Source organism: Oenanthe melanoleuca, chromosome 15, assembly GCF_029582105.1.
Source record: "Oenanthe melanoleuca isolate GR-GAL-2019-014 chromosome 15, OMel1.0, whole genome shotgun sequence".
In the NCBI taxonomy this organism is placed as follows: domain Eukaryota; kingdom Metazoa; phylum Chordata; class Aves; order Passeriformes; family Muscicapidae; genus Oenanthe; species Oenanthe melanoleuca.
The window spans coordinates 3,646,013-3,673,015 of NC_079349.1; the positions used below are offsets into that span (position 1 = coordinate 3,646,013).

At 44.8% G+C, this 27,003-nt stretch overlaps 1 protein-coding gene across 1 annotated transcript; it reads left to right on the forward strand.

Annotated features, from left to right (window-relative positions):
• PTPN11 (protein tyrosine phosphatase non-receptor type 11) lies at window positions 1–23,989 on the forward strand. The gene is made up of 16 exons (XM_056504424.1): window positions 1–164; window positions 4,268–4,390; window positions 5,374–5,568; window positions 6,601–6,793; window positions 7,849–7,965; window positions 8,345–8,458; window positions 11,079–11,175; window positions 11,662–11,741; window positions 11,831–11,989; window positions 14,193–14,324; window positions 15,738–15,892; window positions 16,798–16,865; window positions 16,994–17,145; window positions 19,872–19,984; window positions 20,220–20,321; window positions 20,637–23,989. Exons 1-15 carry the CDS (start codon window positions 151–153, stop codon window positions 20,287–20,289), a joined length of 1,782 nt encoding a protein of 593 aa, XP_056360399.1. The 5' UTR covers window positions 1–150; the 3' UTR covers window positions 20,290–20,321; window positions 20,637–23,989.
• Window positions 23,990–27,003: the final 3,014 nt, after the last annotated feature.

Genomic DNA, 27,003 nt, shown 5'->3' on the forward strand with positions numbered 1-27,003 from the left:
GCGGGCCGCGCCGCGCTCGCGGGCCCGAGGCCGCCGTTGTTCGCGCTCCCCGCAGCGCCCGAAGGCCGCGGCCCCGCCGGGACCCCCATGTGAGCGGCGGGCGGCGCGGGGGGGCCGGCGCAGCGCGACCCGCCGGGGCCACGGGGGAAGATGACATCGCGGAGGTGAGGCGGGAGCGGCGGCGGGCAGCGGCCGCTGCTTCACCGGGACCGCGGGGACGGGGCTGCTCCCTGCGGGCGGGCACGACCCCCGGGAGCCGCCCCGGCAGCGCCCACCCGCCCGTTCCCGGGGGATGTCCCTGTTCCCGCCCGTTCCCGGGGGATGTCCCCACTCCCCGATCCCGTTCCCGGGGGAATCTCCCGGTCTGGAGGGGTCGGGTGGTTTCCCGGTTTGGGGGGTTCAGGGGGCGTCCCCAAGGAGCGCCGGAGCCGAGGGGTGAATTGTTCGTGTGTGGGACCTGCTCGGTACCGAGACCCAGCGTTCGTGTTCCGTCGAGGGCCAGCACCGCTGGTTTTCCGACCCTGAAACACGACCCAGCTGCAAATCGAGTGTTCTGAGCTCCCCACTCTTAATCAGATATCAGCATTCACTCTCATTTCAAACCCTTGTGGCGTTATTAAGGCACGATGACAAACAACCGGACCCATTTCTTTGTTGTAGCTTCTCGCTGTCCTTAATGTATTTTGTTGTTTGTCTGGTACCCGGTGTCCTTTTGGGCTCAGAGGTTTGGGTGAATGTTGGGCTTCAGAGGAATTGTTGCGTAGAAAAGAGTATAAACGTATTTGTCCTTTTTAACAGGATAAATGTCTGGGATTTATGGAATCCCAGAATGGTTTGGGTTGGAAGGGACCATAAAACTCATCCCATTCCATCCCCTGCCACCTTCCATTATTCCAGGTTGCTCCAAGCCTCGTCCAACCTGGCCTTGGACATTTCCAGGGATGGGGCAGCCACAATTTCAATTAACTTCTATAAGTAATACCTATTAAATAATAATAATTTCTCCATGGGTATGGTTGTCCTCTCTCTTCTGCTCAAGATGGTGAATCTGGATGAGTTGGTTTCAATCCATGGCCATTGATAGTAGGATTTGGGTTTTTTTGAACTGTATGGAGGTTTTTTTTCAGTCTATGTTGCGTTTTCTGGATGTCCCTGCTCGCACTGGGAATAAGGCTACAAGTTACCTTTTGGCTACACTGTGAGCTTCCTCCTTGCCAGGAATAACACTGTTCCTCTGCTCAGAGCCCTAAATTGTAACTTGTGAGGGAGACTGAAAAAAGCTGGGAAATATCAACTGATGAGCCTATAAATAGGAGTAATTAAAGTACCCGTCAGCACATCCCCAGTGCTGTGGTTGTGACAGCTGAGACAGAACTGATTTCATCTCTCCTTTGCTCTTGCAAAGGTGATTAAAAAACCCAATCACTGCATGGAAAATTGTATTGATTTCTTTCTTTTCATTTGGTGAGAGAGAATGTGCTGGCAGTGTTTGACTTAGGCAGCACAGATCCTGCTGGTCTTTGCTGGACCATGATAACAAAAAAGGAATAATTGTCTGAAGGATGGATTTACCACCATGATTTTATTTTATTTTTTTCCATCAGAAGGTTCCTTGCTTTGCTGATACCCCCTTGGTTTTGTAAATGATTTTTCTTACCAACATTTCCACCTTGCTGTGAGCTAATTATGGCCTGGGCATGGTGTATTGCATGGTGGAGCCAGTTTGGCCAGAGCGTGGGTTTGGGTGAATTCTGTGATTGTATTTACTGCCCTTGGCCGGGGCAGCTCTGCACCTGCTCCCACGGAGATGGGGAGGGAAAGCAGGAGAAAAAGCCCAAAATGCATTCCATCCCTATAAAAGGAAGCGTGAGAGCAGGTCCTGGGGTGTCACTGGTGAGCTCTGGCCCTTGGCTGTCCCCTCCCAGTTTGGAAGGGCTGCAGCCCCGGGGCTGGGAGCGCTTCAAGGAGGATCCTGCCGCCGGCCGGAACCGCTGGCAGGGATCCCTGACACCCCCATTCTGCTATTTGGGGTGGTGACAAATGCAGCTTCCTACTCAAAGCCAAAAATACGGAGCTGAGGGAGCAGCAGGACGAGGTGCCAGCAGAGCCAGAGTTACTTAAAGTGCAAGAAACCCTCCCAGGTGCAGCTTGGCTTTGCTGCATTTGGCTTTTGGCATCTTTGTGGGGATGTGGGGGAGAGATTTTGGGGTTTGAACCATGGGTTGTGTGTTTAATCTCTCCTTTTAAATCTCTAAATGTTAAACATCTCCTGGTTAAATATTTGTAGTCACCTCTGTAGATAAATTATTATTTTTCCTTTACACCTACAGCTACTTCCTTAAGGTTCAGGGTGGGGTAAGGAAGATATTCCTTTGGTTAAAGTTTATGGAATGTCAATATAATAAATCTGGAGAACCAATCCCAATAATTACTCCTCTATCTTTAGACATTTTTTGCTATAAACTCCAAAACTTACCCAGGTTTCTCTTGAATCCTGTGCATATTTAAAAAGCTTGTAAACTGTTCAAATTATTACTGCACATTTTTGTGGGTTTGTTTTTTTTTTTTTTTTTTTTTTGTCCTAATGGAAATAAAATTTTGGGAGTAGAAATGTGATAAATATATGTTCACCTTCTCCAGGCAACCTGTTGTGGGCTGAAATGCTATTTAAATGTTTATTTATTTATTGAAATGTTATTTAATATTCAGTTCATCCCAGGTACTGATGCTTGTGCAGGTTCTTTTGTGAGAACTTTCCTTGACCCTTGAATAATCATTAGATAAATGTAACATTATTAATTAGTTCATTCCCATTTGCTGTGATAATTTGGAATTATTTTGGAATGGTTTTTTCCATTCATAAACAAATTTCCATTTGTGCAAATATTTGATATTTTCTGTGTTGCTCTTTGGTGAAAGATGGGGACTATTTACTAGATTTTCATGGTGCAAGTAGAGTCTTATGAACTAGGGGAAAAATGATTCACAAGAAGATTCACACAGTTTACTTCTGAAATGGATCCTAATTCCCATTTGAATGACTTGCTAGAGATTTGGATTTTCTAGAATCCCAAAACTCCAGAACATTTCTGAAGAGAATGGTCTGGAGAAGGCTTTGGTGGGAATATTGGCAGCTTTTCAGTAGAGAAGGAATTGCTGCAACAATTGAAATTATAACCCTAAATTTAGACCTGTGCTCTCATATTTTGCTGATTTAGCAATTTAGCCTGAAATGCTGACTGGATCAGGAAGGATCAGGAATGCTGTTCAATTTTTCTGGATATAACACTCCTCTCTCTGTGTGATGAGCCTGACTGTGGAGTTTTTCTGGACATATTTTGCTGTACTTTAGAAAAACCCAGAGGTGAACAAAGAGGAGCAGGCTGAGTTCTTTCAGCACACACAAGAATGAGGATTTAACTCTGAAAATTAAAGGTGATTTTTAATTGCCAAGTGCAGAGGTGTCAGAGCTGAGCTTGGGCATGCTCTCATCCCTGCTCTCATGGTTTATTTTTAAAATTTGCCTTCTAAAATCCTCACCAAGTCCTTTCATGCAGAACTCCTTCAGGGCTGCAATAAAAATGGGTGAATTCCAGATAAGAGCAGAGGCAGTGGTGACACCAAATAAGTCTCCAAAGTCAATGCCAGAGGTGGGGACATGGAGCTGTTGGCCACAGCCCAGCCCCAGCTCTGCTGGGCTCTGGGATAGTCATTGAGGACACTTTGTGGGTGGTGAGGATCAATAGGAGATTCCTCTGTGGTTGTATTTAAGTGGGACAGATCCCACTCCAGCTCCACATTCCTGGGAGGAAGAGCAGTGAGTGGGGTGTCCATGCAGGGAGTTCCTTCCTGACCCCCTCAGCTGTGCCCTAAACCATGAGGTTTTGTTCAGTTTTTAACCTTCAAAATGTTGTCAAGTGTCACTTTGGATGTTTTGTTTTATTTTTAGGTATTTTTCCTGTTTGTCTTTCAGTTTCTTTGTGTGCTGTGTTTTGCTGGAGTAAGGAAATACCACTTCTGGTCTGTGTTTATGTTGTGTACCTTTGATATCATTTTAATCCAGGCAGTCAGAGTGGGGATAAATGTAATTCTTTGGCTTACAAAAAACTGCAATATATAAAGTTGCAATTTAAAACTAATAATGAACACAAATTTTATTAATTTAGGTGCAAAACTCGATTTGGAAGCTGTCTGATTGCTCTGTGTGAGTTAACTCTGAAATCTTGCTGTTTATTTATTAACATTCTTTATTTTTAACCTCTTATAGATGGTTTCATCCAAATATCACTGGGGTGGAGGCAGAAAACCTGCTGTTAACAAGAGGAGTCGATGGCAGCTTCCTGGCACGGCCCAGCAAAAGCAACCCAGGAGACTTCACACTCTCTGTTAGGTGAGTTTGGGTTTTTCCAGCCTTGCCCCAGCTTGGTAATGATCTTAATTTGCTGCTGTCCTGGTGGAGCTGTTAATGAACTGCTTGGAAGAGGTGAAAGAATGCTCAGATCACTTTTTAGCATCATTCACTTCTCCCTCTTCTTTTTCTCCTATTTTTCCTGAAGAGCTTCTCAAACACTTTTACCCAGCTTTAGTTTGGAGGGGAGGGAATTCTGATTTTACAGCAGGGCAAAAATGTTCAGGGGAAGCAGAAATAGCTGGATAATAACATTGCAAATCCATTTGATAACCAGCTGGAAGGAGCAGAGGTGTTGGGAATTCATGATCCAGCAGGAAATCCAGACTCTCCTTGCACAGGAAAAGTCAGCAAGTTTTTAAGGGCAACTGTGGCTTTTTCAGCTTCCAAAATTGGCCTTCTGTGACAGTTATCCCCTGACACTGTGTGGTAGGGATGGGGAAAAGACAGCAAGAGGAAGTAGATAAAGGAAAAGGGAAAAGTGGGATTGGTGATAAGAGTTGTGCTGCTTGGATACTTGTGAGATAAGGGGCCTTGTGGCACAGGAGGGGATTCCTGCTGGGAGCTGCTCTTCCTTAATATTAGAGACTGTGGCAGCAGCAAAAGGCAAATGTTTCCTGAGGGAGAGACCTTGGGAGCTGGTGGGAATTCTGGAGAAAGGAGCAAACCAGCTCTGCTGGGTGTCTCCAGAATATTGAACTGTTCTCACCCTCCACCCTTGTGCTTGTGTGTGGGATTTGCTGTGGGGCTCCTGATGCTGCAGGATTTGCTCTGCCTCCCCAGCACAGAATTGTTTTCCTGCTCTCCCTGGCTGCTGGGCAGAGAAGCTGAAGCAGTAGCTCAGCCCTTCTGCAGTAGCTCTGTGCTGGAATTGTGATTTCTCCACCTCAGGCATCACCAAATATACAAATGATTTATTGATAGCTGACTTGTGAAGGGTTTTCTTCCTCTCTTTCAAATCTTAGACGAACTGGAGCTGTCACCCACATCAAGATCCAGAACACAGGTGACTACTATGACCTCTATGGGGGAGAGAAGTTTGCCACGCTGGCTGAGCTGGTCCAGTATTACATGGAACACCATGGGCAGCTCAAGGAAAAGAATGGAGATGTCATAGAGCTGAAATATCCCCTCAACTGTGCTGATCCCACGTCTGAAAGGTCAGAGAAGTGCTGGAACCTCAATGTCCTTGTGCTTCTTAATAAAGATTTATCCCTCTTGGCACTCAGCCTCCATCTGGGAAAAGGGTGGCCACCACCTTGGATTCATTTCAGGGAGATTCCTTGCAAAATAGATGAATAAATGTGGTTAAAGGTGAAGCAGGGCAAGCCTCAGAACCTGTTCCCTTCAGCATTCATCCTTGGGTGGGACATGACTGAAAAACAGGGCAGAATTCCCTTTATTTTTACTGGGAGAATGTTTAATTGGAGTTCTCCTGGTGCTGTTGGTGCTGCAAGGAATCCCCAGGAATATTTCTGAGCATAACATTTTGTGCTTTTCCTAGCAGTGGGTAGAAAGTGAAGGCCAAACAAACCCTCTGATTCCTCAAACTCCTGATTTGTGGAGTATGGTTAATAAGGAGAATTTGAAACTCTGGGTTTAAGGGAATATCAGGGGTTAGAACTAAACCAGCAGATACCTGTTTATTCCCAGAAGTGAAAAAATGAGAAAAAAATATTCAAAAATATTCTCAAATATTCTCACTCCTCAAAAAACCTTAACAGAGGTGTGGAGGATAGATGATTTTTGATCCTATTTCCTGAAGAACTGAGATTGCTCTCCAGTTCCTAATGGGATAGAAGGGTGAGGTCTCAGCAGTGTGAAATTTCCACAAGTTTATCAGGAAAGTTTCATGAAGGAAATGAAAGAAGAATGAATGCCCTGACTGAGAGGAAGGTTGGAGTGTGACCTGGTGTTTGTTGGAATCCATTGGGATTGTTGAGGAGGATCCAAATCAAAGCTGCACTGGAAGCTTGTAGGAAACTCCATGGAAGTGCTTTGAAGTATTTCTGTCCTCACTGGTGTGCACCTGGACACTTCCAAGGCTTATTTTATTTATTATTTTTACCACCTGAGGTTTCCCCTAGACCTGGCCATTATTGCTGATTAAATTTCATAATGAATACCTGGAACAAGTGGATTCAGCTGGAATTCTCAGCAGGGTGTCTCTCTCTGTGTCACTTTATTTCCAGGTGGTTTCATGGGCATCTCTCTGGGAGAGAAGCTGAGAAACTCCTGACAGAGAAAGGGAAACATGGGAGTTTCCTGGTGAGGGAGAGCCAGAGCCACCCTGGAGATTTTGTCCTTTCTGTGAGGACAGGGGATGACAAAGGAGAGAGCAACGATGGCAAATCCAAAGTGACACATGTCATGATCCACTGCCAGGTAGGAGAAGCAGGGAATCCATGGGCTCAGGAGCTCTGGAGAAATTCCCTTTTTCCCTGGGGCTGCTGCAGGTCATCCCTTTATCAAAATGACTCCTCTGATGGCATCAAAATTCCAAAATTTGCTTGGCTGACTGGCTCTTGTCAGGGCATTCTGGCTCAAATCACACTTTGCTGTGCTCAGGGAGCCTTTGCAGACTCCTGGGTGGATCCTTTCAAAATAGGAGTGATTGGATAAATGGAGATCCATCCACAGATGTCTCTCTCCTGTCAGTTCAGACAGTTACCTGACAGAGATCAACAGCCTGTGAAATTGAGTGTTCACTCCAAGGAATGCCCTGAAATCTAAATCTTATATTTAATATAATTTAATATATTATTTAATAACTGAAATATCATTAAATTACAGTTTTGATATTCAATCTGTCTCCATGGGTTGCTATTTAAAAAATAATCATAGATATTTTTTTTAATGGATTTTTTTATTCTCTTTTACTTCTGTTGTGCCCAAAGTCAGTGCAATAACTAAATTTTATAAAAACACCTAAAATGCAATAACAGAAGTAGTTTGGTGGTAGAAATGACCCACCAGGACTGTAAATGCTGAATTACCAGAGTATGTTTATTTTTTCAAGAAAATCTGTCTGATTTGCAGTTAAAATTTATGTCTTTGAGGAAAATGATTTGGCATTGCTTCCTTAAAATCTGGATGGTGCCAGGCAGTACCAGCCTTTCAGGACCCAATCATACATTTAGTTTTGGAAAACAATTCAAATCTCCAAATTCCTGGATTCTCATCCTGTAGCTCCAGAGCTGCCTGAAGCCTGGTTCAGAGGGAATCAACTCTAAAAATTCAGATAAACCAATTTTCAAGGTGATGGCAAAAAAAGGGATGTCCTGCAGTGTTTTTATTTATTATATTAAAGTCCTATCCTTTAGCAGAAAGATTTGAGTAGAAGAATTTTAGAGGTTGTTTCTGATGCAAGGCTCAGCCTAGAGGTGCTGTGGCTGTGCTGGTGGGAAGTGCATTTATTTAGAGGAGATTTGTCTTTCCAGGATCTCAAATATGATGTTGGTGGAGGGGAAAAGTTTGACTCTCTGACAGATCTGGTGGAGCATTACAAGAAAAACCCCATGGTGGAGACTTTGGGCACTGTGCTGCAACTCAAACAGGTGAGAAGGAGAGCCCAGCCCTGAGCTTTGTCACCTCCAGGATGTTTTCCATATGTTCTGCAAGACTTTTTCCTTTTCTGAGACAAAAAAAAAAAAATGAGGAGTGGATGACAAAGCCATTTAAATGGGAACAATTTTTGTTAGGCTTGTGAAGGGGCAGAGTGTTGTCTGTGATGTGCAGAATTTCCTGGTGTCATCCTGTGCTACAATTTAATGTATTAAATAAAAACTGTGAGACTTTAAAAACAACCCTTCACCATCCCTTTCCTCATTGCCTGAATTCCAAAATTCTGATCCAAAAAGATGCTAAAATTCCCATTGAAATCTCCTTATTTTGGGGATTTGTGTTTGAGTTGTTGCCATGGTTGTTCTGTCTCAGCCCCTGAACACCACCAGGATCAACGCTGCCGAGATCGAGAGCCGAGTCAGGGAGCTCAGCAAACTGGCAGAGACCACAGATAAAGTCAAGCAGGGCTTCTGGGAAGAGTTTGAGGTAATTCCTTACATTCCAAATAGTGTTTCCTTCAGTTTTCCCTTCAGTGTTCAATCTCACCCTGCTACAGCCACGTTGGGTTTTGCCTTCCTGGTGTTTCCTCCTCTCTCTCACCTCAAATCCCCGGTTTTGCTCCCAGCTCCATTCTTGTGGTTTGAAATATTTGCTTTTTTTTTTTTCCTGATTCTCTGAATGCTTTTTTATCCAATCCCAAGTATTTTTTATCCAAGTCTCAGTACTTTTTATCCACAATCTCTCCTGGATGTTCTCCCCACCAGAGGGAGCCTCATGTGTTTGTCCCACCAGGAATTTAATCCTTCAAATTCTTTCTGCTGTTTTGGAAGTTGGAAACCATTTCTTCATCCATTGCCCTTGTCCTTGTAGCTTTTTGATACTTGTTTTTGGGGATCCTAAAGCCATTGTGAAGTGGGGGAAAGCTCTGGGATGAAGCAACATGGATTATATGAATTCCTTGGACTTCTGGAGATTTATTTTCGGCTTGTTTTGGTGTTTCATTTTTCTCTGCAGCCAAAATTCCAGTTTTCTTCCAGAAAGAGTGTGTAGGAACAGGACTGGGGAAATGGCTTCAAACTAGAAGAGGTTTAGATGGGATATTGGGAAGAATTTGGAAGAAACTCTTCCCAGAGAAGCTTTGGGTGCTCCATCCCTGGAAGTGTTCAAGGCCAGGTTGGCTGGGGCTTGGAGCAGCCTGGGATAATGGAATGATTTGGGTTGTGAGGGACCTTAAATCCCATCCCACTCCCTGCCATGGGCAGGGACACTTTCCACCATCCCAGGTTGCTCCAAGCCCCCTCCAGCCTCTCCTGGAAAACTCCAGGCTGGATATGATGGACTGGTTTATACCTGACACAGTGACCACCAGTGGAGTCTGGAATTCCACCAGCAGATGGCAACAGGAAACTGGGAAGTGCTCAGGGAGCTCCAGAGAGGCTGGTTTGAGAAACTTCCTGAATGGTGATGGATTTGTAAAGCTCATCCTTGGAGAAACCCTCTTTGATCAGAAAAAACATTAGCTAAATGTAGTGTCCAGTGTGCTCTGATTATTGCCAGGAGGAGGAAAATTAATCCATGAAATTAGCACAGAGGTGTGTGAGGGGAGGATCAGATGGTGAGGTGATGGCATTGGGAAATGAGAAAATGAGGATTAAGTTTTCTCCTTTCTCTTTCCAGAGGGAGGGGACAGATCCAGGGCTGCTGAATGGGCAGAATGGCCAGAATTCCATCTGGAGAGGGAAGGAAGTCAGCAGAGGTCGTGTGTGTGTGAAGGGATCATTGGTTTGGCAAAATATAACTGAGCTATTAATTCACAGCTCTTCCCTGACCTCTGGTACACATTGAAGAAATTTTTCTTGGAGTGGATTTCTCAGTGAAGCCTTAAAAGCAAAGTGTTTTCCTTACAGAAGGAAAAGTCTAGCAGGAAAAACAAACCAATGAAGGAGTTTTACCTGTGAGACATTGCACTGTTTTTCCCCTTTTTGCTGTCAGTGAGGCCAGCATTTTTAACTTTTTTTTTTTTTTTTTTTTTGGGAATGAAGCCCTCTCCTAGCAGTTTTAGTGCCCTGCTTTTCCATTCTCCTCAGGGAAGCTCCAGCTGTCCCCCATGGTGGCAGGAGGGGGGAACACTCCAGGTTGTCCATGATCCTGTCTGTGCTGTGCAGGAGCTGCCAGCCCAGATGGTGAATTTAAATTACTTGTCTCCAGGCAGGAATGAACCTCTTCTCCCAGGAACCACCAGACAGGAATGCTGGCAGTCCTTGTAATGTTTTTCCCTGTGAAAAATGGTTATTTCTGAGCTTAGAAGTTGTAGTGAAGTGGAGGAGGATATTCCAGATTTATGGCTGTGTTGTTCCAGCTCTGAATGGGCTTGTTGGGAATCACTGCTGCTCGTGGATCTCTCCTCAGGGATGCTCCAAGCAATAATAATTAACTCTAGGAAGGAAGATGTGGTTTCCACACATTTAATTACTTCAATTCTTTAACTTGCTGGGAAAGTTTAGCTCTCAGTCCTTTTGCTTGGAATTCCACAGGCAGAGCTTTTGGGGGGATGTTTTCTGTTTTGTCACAAGCTTGAAACTTTGCCTCTCCTGAATTTCTTTTGCTTAGGATGAACCTAATTATCCAAGGTCATTATCCAAGGTCACCCTCATCAAGTGAGGGAGTATCAGACTGGCACAGGAGTGAACAAATGTGCCAGTTAAATAAAAGGTGGAGTCTGGAGGGTGGGAATGATGAGGGGAGGAGCTTCCAAAGCCTGAGTGTTCCTTGTAGTGAGACCAGAACTGCTTTTGGGGGATGAAAACTTGGAGCAAAGCATTGGGATCCTGGTGCCCCTGGCTCCAGGGAGCTTTGGGAATGGGGAGATTCACCCTCTAAATGGAACAGCATGGCTGTGAAGGTATTGAATTGCTGCTGTACATGGGACACTGTGTTCCAGAAATCCCCACTTTGTTGTTCCTTCACTGGAATAATTTATGGATAACCCATTTGTGGTCACCTAAAGCTGCTCTCCTCCCTTTGGGAGAAAAAAGGGTTGCTGTGAGGATGGACCAGGCCATCCTGCTGGTTTTTTTGAGCCCTCCTGTGTGTGCTTTCCTTTCAGACCTTGCAGCAGCAGGAGTGCAAACTCCTCTACAGCCGTAAGGAGGGGCAGCGCCAGGAAAACAAGAACAAAAATAGATACAAAAACATTTTACCCTGTAAGTATCAACCCTTCCTTGCCATTTAATGTTACTCTGGTTTATTTTCCTCATTAATACATGGTTAATTAAGTACCACTGGGATTTGGCTTCTCTTTTATGATAATTTCCCCTCTTATCAGGATTATCCCATCCATTTCCAATTTGGGTTCACACATTTGCACTTTGTAGATATTTGTAATATTGTTTTTTATCTTCAGCTTTCATTTAAAAGCCTCATATCCCTCAACTGTTACTCAACAGGCTGGAATGCTTAAATTTAAGAGGATTAATTTGAGGGACAGAACTTTAACATGCAAATCCCAAGGCTGTGCCTTGACTTGGTGTCTGAGTGTCCCTGTGTTCCTGAATTGGCCCAGCTGGTCACAGCCACTTGTTTAAGCAAAAGAGGCAATTTGGAGTGTTCTAATCACTAATTTACAAAGTTTCATAATTAATTGACAGCTGTAGAATGCAAGTGCTTGACATCCATGTGTGTTTTTGCAGTTGATCACACCAGAGTTGTTCTCCACGATGGTGATCCCAATGAACCTGTTTCAGACTATATCAATGCTAACATTATTATGGTGAGTGCATTCCCTCTCCTCTTCCCTAAATCCAAGGGAATCTTGTCACCATTTGTTAAATTGCTGGGTTTTTTTTCCCCCCCTTCTAGCCTGAGTTTGAAACCAAGTGCAACAACTCAAAGCCAAAAAAAAGTTACATTGCTACCCAAGGCTGCCTGCAGAACACAGTGAATGATTTCTGGAGGATGGTGTTCCAGGAGAATTCCAGAGTTATTGTCATGACCACAAAAGAAGTGGAAAGAGGAAAGGTAAAACCAGACCCCAGCTGGCTTTGGGAAAGGTCCTGACATCTGAGTGCAAGTAGGAACTGAACTGACTGGGATAAATTGATTTATCAATCAATTTATTTGTGGAATCTGGTGTGACATCAGGTTCCTTGGAGCTCTGGAAGGTGCTGAGTGTCTTTTTTTATGGATGGTTGTGGGAATTTGGGATAGATTCCTGTCACATCAAGCCTCCCTTTTTGGTTTGCCTGCTGAAATTTCAGCTGCTGAATGTGAATCTCTGTGTTTCAAACATAGGGATGGGAGATGTGGCCAAGCAGGAATTCTGGGTGCTGTTGCCTTTTTAGAGCAGGATCACTTGTGGAAAAAAATCAGATTAAAACCTGAAGTTTTTCTGTGAGTGACTGATGATTGCAGGGGTTCCTCACCCCCAGAAACTTTGTGTGTGTGGACTGGAGACAAATAACAGAAGATTTTAGAGGATTCTCTCCCTAACTGAGGTGTCAAAGCTGCCACTGGTGCTGTTTGTTGGAGCCATTAGACTTTATCTTGTGATTTTTTATTTTTTTTTTCAGTCTTTGACTTTGTCTTGTGGATTTATTTTTTTTAGTCTTTGCAAACTTCTGCCACTTCATCACCCTGATAAAGGAACAGGACTTGTGTTTTATTCCTGAGAATTCACTGAGGGAGGGAGAAGCTCCCCCTTCCCAGTGATAATCTTTGTTTAGAAAGAGGAGAAATAAATTATGGAGTTGTTTTGGCAGAGCTGACTTGAATACACCTTTCTTCCTGCAAGTTATTTATTATTTTTTTAAGAACCTCCTGAATGGCCTCTGCTCCTCTGCAATTTCTCCATTATTCTTCCCCAAGTTTGCTCAGCCCTTTTGCTGGAGAAAACACTTTGATTCCTCAATGCTGCATTGCTTATTCTTTCTTTACCCTTGATTGTTTTCTCATGCCTATTCCACTTCTTAAAGAATTGCAAATACCAGTCCTGATATCAAATCAAAGCTTTTTTATCTCAGGCAGGAAGGAGAGAACTCTGCAGCAGAGCTGATAGCCTGAGGAAGGGAGGAACTGTGCAACATCCCAGCCCTGCATCGAGTCCTGGATGTGCTTTAAAGTGCAGGAACAGCAAATCCTTAGAAATTAAAAGAGTTTTGGGGTTTTGGAGGCAGTTCAGCAACCAGAATAAAGCTTATTTTAACATCATGTTGCTGTTCAGACTTGCTCTACCAACTGCTCAGAGCTCAAGTTATTTCTGCTGGCACTCCCCAAAATCAGTGAATTTGTTTCAGTTTCAGTGTATTTGCTTTAGTTTCTCCCCTTGTGACAGGGAAAGAAGGGCAAAAATAGCAGAAAAGCATCTTGTTGCCTACGTGGGCATGTGTTCAGCCATCTTCCTCTGCCTTGGGCTGGCAGAAGGAGCTTCCCTGTGCTGTGTTTTTTCCTGAATATTCAGAATAACTGCAAATAGACCCCATTGCTCTGTAGGACTTGGTGTTTGGTGTGTGTTTGCTCTTGCTGGAAGCTTCTCCTGCAATGATTTCTTCTGCATTCCCAGGACCTGTCACAGGAGCCAAATCCAAGTACTGATAGGTGAATCCATTCCCCAGTGAATGGAATTTTCCCCTGGGCAAAGTAAATCTTGATGGAGAAGCAGCACATCAAAAATTCTGCATTTTAGAAGCTCCAGACCCTGAACTGCTCCCTTTGCTGGAGTCTGAACCCCCTTTGTGATGGAACCAGAGCTGTGCCAACCCTTCCTGCTGCAAGCCATGGAAAAGCAAACATTTAAGTTTTATTTCCACTGGGAATGATTTATACCTTTGACCTTTATTTCTTTTCTAGCCTGTGGGGTTTAGGCTGTGGATCAGCCTATGGGGTTGAATTCTGCTGGAATTCTGTATTTTGAGACCCATGACTGGGGGTACTAAAAGCAGGATTTTAATCTCCAGGTTTTGAAAATATCCAGGCATGAAATATCTCAAAAAGTGCTAAGAGGAGAGGTGGCCTGTACCTGTTTGAAATTATCCAGTGGTTGTTATGGAGAGGAGAATCTTCCCATTAAAATGTTCTTTACCTGATTGTCCTCTGTGGAATCTGAAACGAGTTGTGTTAACCAGTTTGCAAAGCAGCCTTTTATTTTTTTTTCCCTGCCTGATTATCCCTTTATTTTTTGTTGGTTTTTTTATTTTATTTTTTTTTATATTTTGAAATCTTGCAGAGTAAGTGTGTGAAGTACTGGCCAGATGAATTTTCCCTGAAGGAATACGGAGTGATGCGCGTGCGGAACGTGAAGGAGAGTGCAGCACACGACTACACCCTGAGAGAGCTGAAACTTTCCAAAGTTGGCCAGGTGAGTACCAGAGCAACTCTTGTCCTTTCAGTTCAGCTTGTGGATCACCAAAGGAAAAATGGGAATTTCTCTGGGATCAATAAAAGCACTCGGGGGTGAATAAATGGAGTCTTTCTTTGAAGCTCCACGTTTAGTTCCATCCATCTTTCTCTTTGCCCTTGGGATAATTGAAGATTCTCTTACCTAAGCAGCTTTTGGCAGGAGAGGAACTGCTGCAGAGCTTGCAGGGAATCTGGGAGGAGGGATAATGCTTTTAACTGAGGACACTTCAATCCAGCCAGGTGTTTGCTCCCTCGTGGAAATGGGTGTATTGGAAGAAAAGGTTTTGTGTGGGTCCAGAGTGTGGAAAATTCACTTAAAGGAAGGGATAAAAAGGTGAGACAGCAGTGTTGAAATGGCATTTCCAGTTAAGGAACAGTTTGGATCAGGGAGGAGAAAATCAGGGGATTTAGTGATTGATGTGCCAGCAAGGACCCTGCCTTGTTCCCTCCTTTGGGAATTGGGGAGCTGTGGGTGCTGTGCTGAGGTTGGATTTGGGATGTGCCCCCTCCCTGTTGGACTCAGTGTCCTGGTTTGAAGGACAGGTGGCTGCCAATAGAGGCAGGAGCTTCTCTTTGAGATGGAGAATGTAAACCCCCTCCCTCCAAATTATTATTATAATTTTGAAATTAAGGGGCTCTCAGGCAAAGATATGGGAATTAGGAATAGCAGTTCTTTACTAGGAAAATTCAAATAGAAATACAGAATTACAAAGAACAATCCCAAAAACACTGGCAGAGTCAGAATACAGCCTGACACCCTGTCAGTCAGTCAGGGTGTTGGCACAGTCCCATTCAATGGTGGCTGCATCCTCCTGCAGTGGCAGATGTGGTTCAGTTGGAGCAGTGGGAAGGCTGTAGTTTTCTTCTGAAGGTTCAGTGGTGATGAAGATGGGCCTGATTTTCCTCTGGAATCCAGTGGAAAGAAGGTCCCTTGCTGTCCAAAAACTCAGTTTTTATTTGGGTAGGAAAGGCTTGGCTCCTCCCCTGGGTGGAGCATCTCCCAGTGGGATGATGGAATTTTATCAATCATACAGTGAGACTTAATGGCTCATTAGGAGATGAAATCTTCCTGGAGGGAGGATGGGTTGTGGAAAGATAAAGATGGTTGCCCCAGCTGGTTTTAACAGTTGGCCCATTAACAGGAGATATCTCCTGGAGGGAGGATGGGCTGTGGGAAAGATAAAGATGATTGCCCAGCTGGTTTAAAGATGGCCCATGAGCAGATAATATGTGCCAGGAGATCAGGGTCACTGCCCCACCCAGCTCCAACAGATGGTGACAGAATCCACATTTCTGGTCAATCCTGTACTGCAGCCCAAGGCTCAGCTGTGCCCAGTGGGCTGGGCTGGAGCTGAGGCTTTGTGCCCTGCAGGGGAACACGGAGAGGACGGTGTGGCAGTACCACTTCCGCACCTGGCCCGACCACGGCGTGCCCAGCGACCCCGGCGGCGTCCTGGATTTCCTGGAGGAGGTGCACCACAAGCAGGAGAGCATCCCTGATGCAGGACCTGTCGTGGTCCACTGCAGGTGAGGGCTCCTGCTACTCCTCCTCCTGGCCTGGGGAGCTGAGACCTTTAGAAGGGACAACTTTCCCTGGGAATTGCTCAGAGCTCCCTGTTTCCTGTCTGTGCAGTGTCACCTTCTGGGTGTCATCCCTTGGGATTTCAGAGTGTGTGGCTGGTACACACAGGATTTTTCCAGTCTAACTTTCTCAGGCTCAGCTAGAGTTATTTCCCATTAGAGACCTTTCTCGAATGTATACAGAAAAAAAAAGAATTATAACAAAAGATAAACACCTTGGATCCATGAGAAAGTCTGGGACAAGAGGTGTTTCCTTCTCTGACCCATGAATCTTTTGTATTTTGTTTTGCACAAACTCTCTTATTTAAAGCCACGGTTTTCTTCAATAAATTGTCCTACGCTCTCTTTCTTGCACCATACAAGAGAATGCCATGTTACTGTGTCCTTTCACCACACCCTAACCCTATACAGTAACAAGAGTGTGAGCCTTTGTAAAAATGACAATTTCTGCTGTTAGATGTTCTCATGGCTGGAGCATTTCAAGTGCAGGATCATGGGAATTCTGGTGTCCCATCCCACCTGTGAGGGCTCTGTCCTTTCTGGGTGTTCTCAGCTTATAAATGAGATGTTTTTTATGCAAGGAAATGTTAAATCTGACCTTAGGAGTTTTTTCTGATTCAGGGGTGTTTATAAACACTGAGGGACAGAAGTGCTGATTTCTGTCCCTTCCCTGAGGTTTCTGGTTTGACTCTGGCTGTAATTTGGAAGCCTCTGGCTGCAATTTAGAAACCTCTGGTTATGATTTAGAATCCTCCTATCTCCTAATGCCACTCTTCCTTTGGCTGGGGTTTTGATGTGCATTCAGAAAGAACAAAACAATTAATTTCCCTTTTTTTTTCCCCTTCTTCCAGTGCTGGGATTGGGAGAACAGGAACTTTCATTGTCATTGACATCCTCATTGACATCATCAGAGAGAAAGGTACTTTTTCACTTTGATTTCCCTGCCTGCTCACAGATCCCCCTCAGCAATTCTGATGGAGCATTCAGGTGAGCTCCACCCTCACTGTGACTATTTCCTGCTCTTCCCATTGCCTTGGATGTGCCCAGGGGTGGATTGTGACATTGATGTCCCCAAGACCATCCAGATGGTGAGGTCCCAGCGCTCAGGGATGGTGCAGACAGAGGCTCAGTACAGGTTCATTTACATGGCAGTGCAGCACTACATCGAGACCCTCCAGCGCAGGATCGAGGAGGAGCAGGTGGGTGCCCCCAAATACCCCACAGGAGCCTGCCAGGATTCCAGCAGGGAGCAGCACTGGGGGGGATTGTGTTGTGGGAAGGCTGGGTCTGAAGGTGTGAACTGTCTCCTGTATTTCAGTTCATTATGCTTCAGAATTAATTAAATTGTTTGGTGGAATCCTCTCCTTGAATTATAAAGTGGAATCCTCTCCTTAAATTATAAAGTGGAATCCTCTCCTTCAAACCTTGTGTGGAATCCTCTCCCTAAATTGCCAGGTGGAATCCTCTCCTTAAATGATGAAGGGGAATCCTCTCCTTAAATGATGAAGGGGAATCCTCTCCTTAAATTATCAGGTGAAATCTTCTCCTTAAAACATGGTTGGAATCCTGTCCCTAAGTTGTCAAGTGGAATCCTCTCCCTAAATTAAGTGGAATCCTCTCCTTAAATTAAGTGGAATCCCCTCCTTACACTGCTCAGTGGAATCCTATCCTTAAATTACTAAGTGGAATTCTCTTTAAGATATTAGCTGGAATCCTCACCTTAATTTAAGTGGAATTCTCTGCTGCTCTCCCTGTCCCCAGCCTTGCCCCCAGATCTCAAATTTCTTCCCTGTTATTGAATTTCCTGTGAAGGAAGGATAAAAGAAAAGGGTCTGTTAATTAAAGCAGAACCTCGTGATCTTTGTGTTTTAGAAAGTTTTCAAATCTTGCATTCCTGAAAGGGGAAAATCAAATTCTGATCACTCCAATTCCAGTTTGGGGAGTTTATTGGTAGGAGATCAATCTGTTGGAGTGGAAAATGAAAGGATGAGTGTGGTGATCCAACAAAAAGCACTTCAGGAGTGTGGTGGGATAAGAGGTGACAACCACAGGACCTTCCCCTCCCCCTTCCTGTTCAGGGAATTCCTTGCACTCCAGTTCTGGGGGGTTTACAGCAGTTTCCTGGTTTTGTGATAAAGAACTGATGTTTTCTCCCTGTCCCTGCTGCTCCCTGCCCTGACCTCAGAGCACTTGGGATTTGTACCTTTTGCTTTCTATGCTGATTAGTCCATTTTTTTACTCTTTTTAGTGTCTTTTTCCCTGCTGGGGACTTTCCAACACGTACTGAGTTAGTTCTTCTTTATCAGCTGGTTCTTAAAAAATATCCTTGTGGTCCATTCCACAAATTCTGCATTCCATGTGTCCACCAATCCATCCTTCTCTCCCACACTTTGCTCAATGAAGCAAATCCAGCTTTGCTCAACAAAACTTTTCCCAATCTGTGTTCCCAGGAAAACTTTTGTTAAATGCTGGCTAAGAATGATTTAAGAATCATCACAAACACCAGAATGAGCTGAGTGATTTTCAGGAGACCATGTTGGAAAAGCTTCAATTCAAGGAATGTTCTTAATGGGAATTCAGGAGCCAGAACTCCCTGGAGGCTCTGCCAGCCTCTGCTGTGAGAATGGGTCAGGCCTCAGGACTTGTTGCAGCATTAAAAAACCCCAAATTAACCCACAACCACCTCCCTAAACCCCAATTCCCTGCAAAATTTTAATTTCTACCTTGTAGGTTTCAGTGTTTTCAGGCATTGTGAATGTCTGGAAAAAGGAAAAATCCATATCCTGTTTCTTTCCCAGAGTATTTCCCTGGCAGGAGCTGGAGCTGGGTGCCAGCACAATTGGCTGCAGCCTGGAGCATATGTGCAGAATCCAAATAACAGCTTGGCTGCTTTTTATATCAAACCTAATGGGCTCAGATATTATTTTATTAGAGCTGCTACAAACAATGGTGTCGCTCCATTGGCCCCAGATCCAGGCTGGAAATAAGGTCAGTGGGAAGCCCACTGGCTGCTCAAGAATGAAATGGGGAAATTTCTGCCAAGGAGATGAGGATTGAGTACATTCATAGAGATGGTGGGATGGGGGAAAATAGGGATTGTCTTGGTTTGAAAGGCAGGAGCCTCTCTTGAAATGGAAAATATAAACCCCCTCCCTTTAAATTATTGTAATTTTAAAATTAAGGAACTCTCAGGCCAAGATATTGGAATAGGAATAACAGTTCTTTACTAGGAAAATGAAAGTAAAAATACAGTATTACAAAGAACAAACCTAAAACACTGCCAGATTCAGAATCCAACCTGACACCCATCAGTCAGTCAGGGTGTTGGTAGCAGTCCCATTAAATGGTGGCTGCAGTCCTGGGGTGACAGATGGGGGTCTGTTGAAGCAGTTATTTTGGAGAAGGGTGGAGTTTTCCTCTGAAGGTGCAGTAGTGATGAAGATGGGTCTGGAATCCAGTGGAAAAGGCTGCTCTGATGTTCCAAATCTCAGTTTTTATCTGGGTAGGAAATGTTTGGCTCTTCCCCCTGGGTGGAGCATCTCCCAGTGGGATGATGTAATTTTATCAGTCATGCACTGGGACTCAATGGCCATTAACAGGAGATATCTCCTGGACAAGGGCTGGGTCCTGGAAGAGATAAAGAAAAGGTAATGAACACTGCCCCACCTGGTTTGAACACTGGTGCTAGAACACAAACTGCTGGTTACACCTTGCACTGTGACCTCAGCCAGGGATTTTCAGGTTTTTCTCACCACAGCCAAGCTTTAGGTGTGCTCAGTGATGTGCTCAGTGCAGAGCTGAGCTCTGCTCACAGATACACCTAAAAACACCCCTGGTTATCTCTGGGAATTGCTGCACTGTCTCAATGATTGGTTGCTGGGATTAACCCCAAACCTGGCTTTTTGTTGTGTGTTTTGCTCCACAGAAGAGCAAGAGGAAAGGTCACGAGTACACAAACATTAAATATTCGCTATCGGACCAGACGAGCGGGGATCAGAGCCCTCTGCCCCCCTGCACCCCAACCCCAACGTGTCCAGAGTAAGTTCAGTCCTGCTCTCAGTTTTGAGCTCTTCTTCTCATCCTCAGACACCTCAAAGGAGGCTGAGTTACCCCAGAACCTGCCCTGTTGAGCTGGGCTTTCCTCTAAAAATAAATCAAGCAAAAATAAAATCGTCCCTGATTATGTGATGTGTATAATAAGGTTTGTTCCTTTGTTTTTTCTTTTTTGTCTCAAATGAGATTGATGGGACTCTAAATCCTGATTTCATTTCAGAATGAGAGAAGATAGTGCTAGAGTATATGAAAATGTGGGGCTGATGCAGCAGCAGAAGAGTTTCAGATGAGAAGATGTTCAGAGCCTTCCAGGCCAAGGCAGGTGTGTATGGCCAGAGGAGGGGCTGTGTCCAGCCTGGCTGGGGAGAAAATGTACCCAGGAATGCCCAAAATGCTTGGAATTTATCCCCATAGAGTGCCTGAGATCCAAAAGCTGATATAAATTTAATTTTAATGACCTTTATGCACATTCTCACCTTTTTCTGCCAGAGCACCCACACAGTTTCTAAGCCAGGGTTGAGACTTTGGGTTGAGTTTAATCTTTATTGAGTCAAAACTGAGCCCTTCTGTACAATGCCTGAATAATAACTGCTGGGTTTCTTCCTCAATAATTCTTATTTTTTTTTTCCTTTCCCAGACATGAAAATGGTTTTTAAAAAGGTCAAGAAAGAGATGGAAGAAGCTTCATGTGAGCAGTGAACTCTGAGGGCTTGGTACCTTTTTATTTACGGTTTTAATCCTTCAGTAGGCAAAACTTCAGAGCATCTAAAGATTGTTTTTATCTCTTCTCTCCAATTTCCAATTGCTCATTTTCCAAATAAAAGGAAATCCTTTCTACAAGGTAGACAATTACTTTGTAGAGTCAGTTTTGAATCCTGCAAACTGTTGGACTGTCATCCATTTGGTTTTTTTTTAAATAGTATTTTGGTTTCACAGTATGGCTGTTAGTGGGGTTTGGTTTTTGTTTTTTTTTCTTATTTGAGCAGTTGTGGGGTTTTTGGGGGGGCACTGGGTGGGGGGTGGGTGGTGGGAGAGCAATGCCATGGATAAATCTGTGACATGAAATGTAAAATACTGATGGGAACAATGTGGATTGTTGGAAAACAGTGGATCACCAGCGTGAATAGAACCAAGTGCATGATCAAATTAGTCCTGATACATTTCAAACTCAGACTGAGCTTCCTGGGGTGAGCAGTTCTTGAGATGAAGGTGCTTTTTTGTGATAATTGGTGGCTTTGATTCCAATTTTGCTGTGTGGCTAGATGGGCTATTTTGGAGGAATTTATGCAAAGTTGCTTTTACATCAAAGTTTCTTTTCTGTGATCTGTGCCCAGAATAGGAATTCCCTGTGTCCTTCAGGAGACTCTGACCTGGGGGTGGTTTGTGAGGACACTTTGTGTTCATTTAAATGAGACTGAATTCAGGTATTAACTCAGAAGTTGCAGGATGTTAACACCAGTGAAACCAGTAACCCACTGCTGGAGTCAGGGAGCCCTCCTGAAGGGAAGTGGAAGCTGTGGAGGAGCCTCCTGAATTTTTAGGGAGGGAGGGATGTCCTGGTGGGACAGGGAGCAGCAAGGCCACACCAGGGGCACTGTCCCACCCCAAGTGCCTTTGGGACCTGCCTGGACCTTCCTGTCCCAATGCCATGGAAAAATCACCTGGAACACTTGTGATTGTCAGGGAGACAGATCTTCCAGAGACTCCCCAGGGAAGGTCTGCTGAGCTTCCATTGAATTCCTTCCCCTGGCTCTGCCCTGGACCAGCAGCTCCCCTTGGAGCTGTGGATGGCAGGACCAGGAGGAGGAGTGGGGTCTGGTGTCCCCCCAGCACCTTGTCCCTGCTTTTGGGGACATTCTGTGACTTCAGTGGTGCTGAGAAGTGATTCTCATCCTCCCACAGCAGGCCTGACCTTCCTGTGTCATTGCAGTGGGTTATTGGCCTTCCTGGTGGAATTCTGCTGGAGCCTGGAATGTAATTAATGCAGCTTTGTGGGAGATTCCATCCCCTGGTCCTCAGAGTGCTTTGCAAATTCCAATATTTGAGCAGTTTGTTTGAACTGAATGAAGGTGCTTCATTAATGTTAAGCAGAATTTTTGTTCCTTAGCCTCTTGTCCTTTTTGTCTTTTGGGGCTTTGGGATTTGAATTTTTGGAACTCCTGTCACCAGCACACCATAAATGTGTCTGACTTTGTCACAGCCTTATGCTCTAGCCCTGAATCCTTACCCCCTTCCTTGACTGGAATAGATGATGAGGAGAGAGAAATGTGGTGGTTTGGCAGAGAGATTCCTCTTCTCCATCCCCTGCCAGCCTGTCCCCATTCCCAGCTCCCTCCTGCTGGGCAGGGATCTCTTGGAAATGTTGAGATTTGCATGGAGTGATTCAATATTTGACTCTGTGCAGAGTCAAATTCTGCACTTCAGAGGTTGGAGCAAGGTGGGGACACACCCAGGTGAGGTTTGGAGCTGCTCTGCTCCAAACTGGGAAATCAGTGGGGGGAAAATCAGGAGAAAGGAGGGAAGGATCCCGAGGGAAGCTGAGCTCTCAGCACTCAGTTCCTGTCAAGTGTCTTAAAAGCTGGAGCTGTGTGAGCAGCAATCAGCCACAGCAGCACCTTGTTGCCTCCTGACCTGGTTCAGGACCTGCTCTGGAGGGTTTGGCTTGGAATTGTTCTCCTTGGGAGCAGGGAATTCTGGCTGGGAGTCCTGGGGAGCACATGGGGCAATGGCAGTGAGGGGGGAGCAGGATTTGAAAGATTGTGGCTAAAGGAAGGAATTCTCCATTCTGAACCAGTGTTGGCTCCAGAGGGGAGCCCCTGCTCCCTAAAATCTGTCCCCAGAGGCAGGGAGGGTTTTTAGAGCCTTTCCTGTATTAATTCCAGCAAATAACTTTGGGGTTCTGGCAGATGAAGCAAACACCCTTTGGTTCAGGGGAGATGAGGGATGTGGCATTCAGGGATTCCCAGTTTTAGGGAATTCAGTGGGAAGCAGTGCAGTTCTGGAGCAGGGATGGAAAAGGGATCCCAGTGAAAATCCCTTTATCCCACCCCAGCTCCCCAGGCACAGTGATTGATGCCAGTGTGAACTTGCTGCAGACTTCATTTACTGAATGTTTTAGAGAAATACACTTTAATTTCAGCTAGCTCCTGTTAGGCCTGATTGGTTCTATTAATCCTGACCAAACTTTCCTTTTTTCCTCCTGAAAAGATGTGTCTGAGACACAATTAACCAGGACACAGCTAACAAAGGTATCCAACCTGTTCCCTTTTTTTTGTTGTAGGGCTGAGGAAATTCACAGCTGGGACTAAGATGTGTTGTCAGGGTTTGCTTTTCTACCCATAACTCCATTATTTCAAATTAATTGTTCATTTCTCCTTTTTCAATAGTGAAAGGTAATGAATAATTTCAAGCCTGTTTATTTATGACATTACTGTGATTTTTTTTTTTTATTGCAGTACTAAAGACTAATGAAAAAGGATCTTATTAGGTGGAATAGGCCTTGCATTTATTATTTTTTTCCTGCAATGTATGAAGTATTGTACCAGAGTATTAAATGAAATGTAATATTTTATTGCAAAATTTCTATCCTTTAAAAGGAATACATTTAGGATGTCATCAATTTGATGTGAATCATGTAAATGTTGAGAAATGAGCTGTTTATTCTACATCTGGTGTTTCAAAAAAATTTCACCTCTTGCCTTTTGCCCACAGTCTGTAGCCCATTTACAGTTGTCAAAATGTGACATTAAATAATAGTTCCTGTATAGAAATAGTGGTGGTTGTCCATTGTTTTCTGGGCTGGTATTTATGGGGTTTAATTCAGTTGCAGTGGGTTTGGTTTTTGTTTTTTTTTTTTAAATTGCTGCCAAGCTGTGTTATCAGAAATAAATCATATCTGTAAACAGCAGAAATTCCATTAAAAAAAAAAAAAAAAGGAAAAAAGAAATTCAAAATAGAAAAAAAAAAAAGAAATAAAAATCATTTTCTTACCATGGTTTGTCAGTCCCTGTGTTCTCCAGCTGCAGGCACCCAGGATGGGATAATGGGAAGAAATAAGAATTTCTGAGAGGGGGAAAGGCTGGGATAGAATTCTCAGGGAAGCTGAGGGTTTGCCATATTTTAGCTTCACCAAACTGACTTTTCTGGTTTTTAATTCTCATATCCATTGGGAATGTTCCCACTAAGGTTTGGCTGTTAATCCCAAATCCTTGTCCTTGGTGCTGTTGATCCCAAATTTCAGCCTGCATTGAAGGGGTTTGAATTCCAGGAGATCCCACTGAGTGTTGATCCCACTTTCAGAGTGTTAAAAACACGACTGGAACTTTCCAGGGAATAAATCAGCTCAGCCTGAGCAGTGCTGGTTGAACAGCAGCAGAATGTGGAGTAGAACAAGCTTTAATCTCATGGCAAAGGCACATCCCAGGGATAATCCAGGCAGGAAGGAGGCAGAGCCCTGGGATCCAAACCAGGCCAGGAGCTCAGCTCTAAGGAGATTATCCCCCAGAGGAAGATTGATTTATTTGTTTTTATGAACACATCCAACAGTTTGCATCCATCCCTGGGAGTTTTTATAATCCCTGCCAGGGCTGGGGAGGGAGGGGCTGTTCCAATCTGAGAACTTGGACCAAGATTGGAAGTGATGGTGCTGGGGTGACACTTGGTGTCTGCTGGCTTTGACTGATGCTTGTGGTGACACTTCTGGCCCTTCCTGCTTTGTGGTGACACTTCCAGCCCCTCCTGCTGCTCCCAGCTCTGTGTCTCCCACCTAGGTGAGTATAAACCCATTTATTCTGTGAGTATAAACCCATTTATTCTGTGAGTATAAATCCATTTATTCTCCCGGTGTTCTCAGTGTTTGTACAAAGGGAGGTGATCAGATATTGCTCAAGGACAAGTTTCTTATCTCCCTAAACCCTTGAAACTGTGGCTGACTTTTGTCCAGGATGAATTCCTGTGCACTTTGGGTTGGGGGAATTCTGACTCATGCAGCTGCTCTCCTGATCAAGGCAGGAAAAGGAAGGTGTCCTTCAATCCACATCTTTGCTGGGACCCAAGGAATTATTCTTCCAGCCCCACTCCCTTGGCAGAGCTGGTGCAAACCATGTTTTGTTTTCAGGATGACAATTCCTGTTTCACATCCCTGGTGGTGCCTTTGGAGCCTTCCCATTCTCACTTTTTCTCAGGATCACCCTGGAGCTCAGCACGAGGCTCTTGTGCCTCAACTCCTGGAAATTTTCCTTGAACAGAGGCCTGAGGCTTGACTGTGTCTCTATTTTTTGGTAAATCTTGGGAAGGATACCTTCAAAGGATCCTTAATGTGCTGCTCTGTTCCCATTTTCCCCATGGATCCAGGCAGCAGAACAATTCCAAGATCAAAACGTTTGATTTGAAAAATCCCAAGGAATGCCTCAAGTGTTGGGAGGGCTGTGACATTTTTAGCACATCTCATCTTGACAATTCCCTGCTTTTCCTGACTCTGTGCAGGTTTGGTCCTGAAGGAGGAAAAACCTTTGGATTTTTGGCACTTTCCTCAGTCTCCTTATCTGTGTCATTGGGAATGGGAGGGGGAGGAATTCCCTCGTCTCCCTTGTGCTGGAAATCAGGCTGGGCAGTGCTGTGATTCCTTCTGCTCTTTTTATTGGACAGTGTTATGTCTGAGCTGCAGTTCAGGATTGTTTTCCTGGCTGGAATTTTTAATTTGATGGCAGTCCCATGGATGTCTCAGTCTGTGGATAAGAGCTGAGGAACACAAGGTGCTGTATAAAAACCAGGAGAGAGGAATACAGAGGAGGGGTGGCTTTCCCAAGCTCCTTGATCCCTTTGTGCATTTAATGTTTTGTGTTTGTGGGGTGAGTGTGGGATGTGCTCCCATCCTTCAGGCTCCTGCCCATCACAGATTTGGGATATTGCACCTTGATTCCCATCCCTGAAGGCTCCTGAGCTGAGGGAAGGCAGCACTCAGAGCATCCCTGCTGGATCTGTGCCATTCCCAGTGTCCTGCCCTGGCCTCAGCCTTCCCAGCTCTGTGCCCTGCTGCTGTCCCTAATGGAGAGATTGGACTAAACACTGCTGGAATCAATCCCTGAGGATTCTCCCACGAGGATCTGCTGGAATTTAACCTTATTGATCCATAGCAGCTCATAATTGTCCAAATCAGCAGTGGCTGCAGGAATTCCTGGTCCATTTCCCAGGCCAAGTTCCACCCAGGAATGTCAGTCTGGGAAATTGCTCCTGGAATTCATCAAAGGGCCTTGAGTGGGGACTTCCATCACAGGGATGGTACTTCAGAGAGAATTTCAGGATAGTTTTGTTTGGATAGGACCTTACAGCTAATCCTGTTCCAATCCCAGGGTGCTCCAAGCCCTGTCAAACCTGGCTTTGGACAGATCCAGGGATCCACAGCTGCTCTGGGCACCCTGAGCCCAGGGGCTTCTCACCACCCCACAGGGTGAGATATTCCCAATATTTACCCCAGTGGACCCCATAAGAACCTGAGTGAGCCATCCAGGTGCTGGGCTGACAAATCCACTCCCCTGGAAGCTCCAGTTTTGGAACAAAGCAGATTATTTTGGGCTCAGGTGTCCTCAGACATCCCAATACCAGGATCCCATCCCTTTGCAACCCAGCCTTGCTCTTACAGCTCTTGCTGTTAATTAATTGTGCTTTAAATGTGCAAAAATTGCTGTGAGTTCATGTTCTCCATCTCTGTCACCGTGGCTGGAGGTTGTGTTCTCCCGATTTTCCTGGGATTTGGTGGCTCTGCACAGGCACAGAGCTCTCCAGGCTGGGGCTGATCCCTGCTGGAGCTGTTTTCTCTCTATTAATAGTGATTTCCTCACGGAGGATTTTTCTGCTTCCGTGCACTTGGGGAAGGTTGCTCTCAAATCCTGTCTCCATCACTCCCGATAAACGGAGTGTCAGCTCCAGGATAAACAGGCAGGATGGGGAAAGGCGTTGCCGTGGCAACGCAGGGATTTCGGTGATTGGTATCCATGGTGATTGTT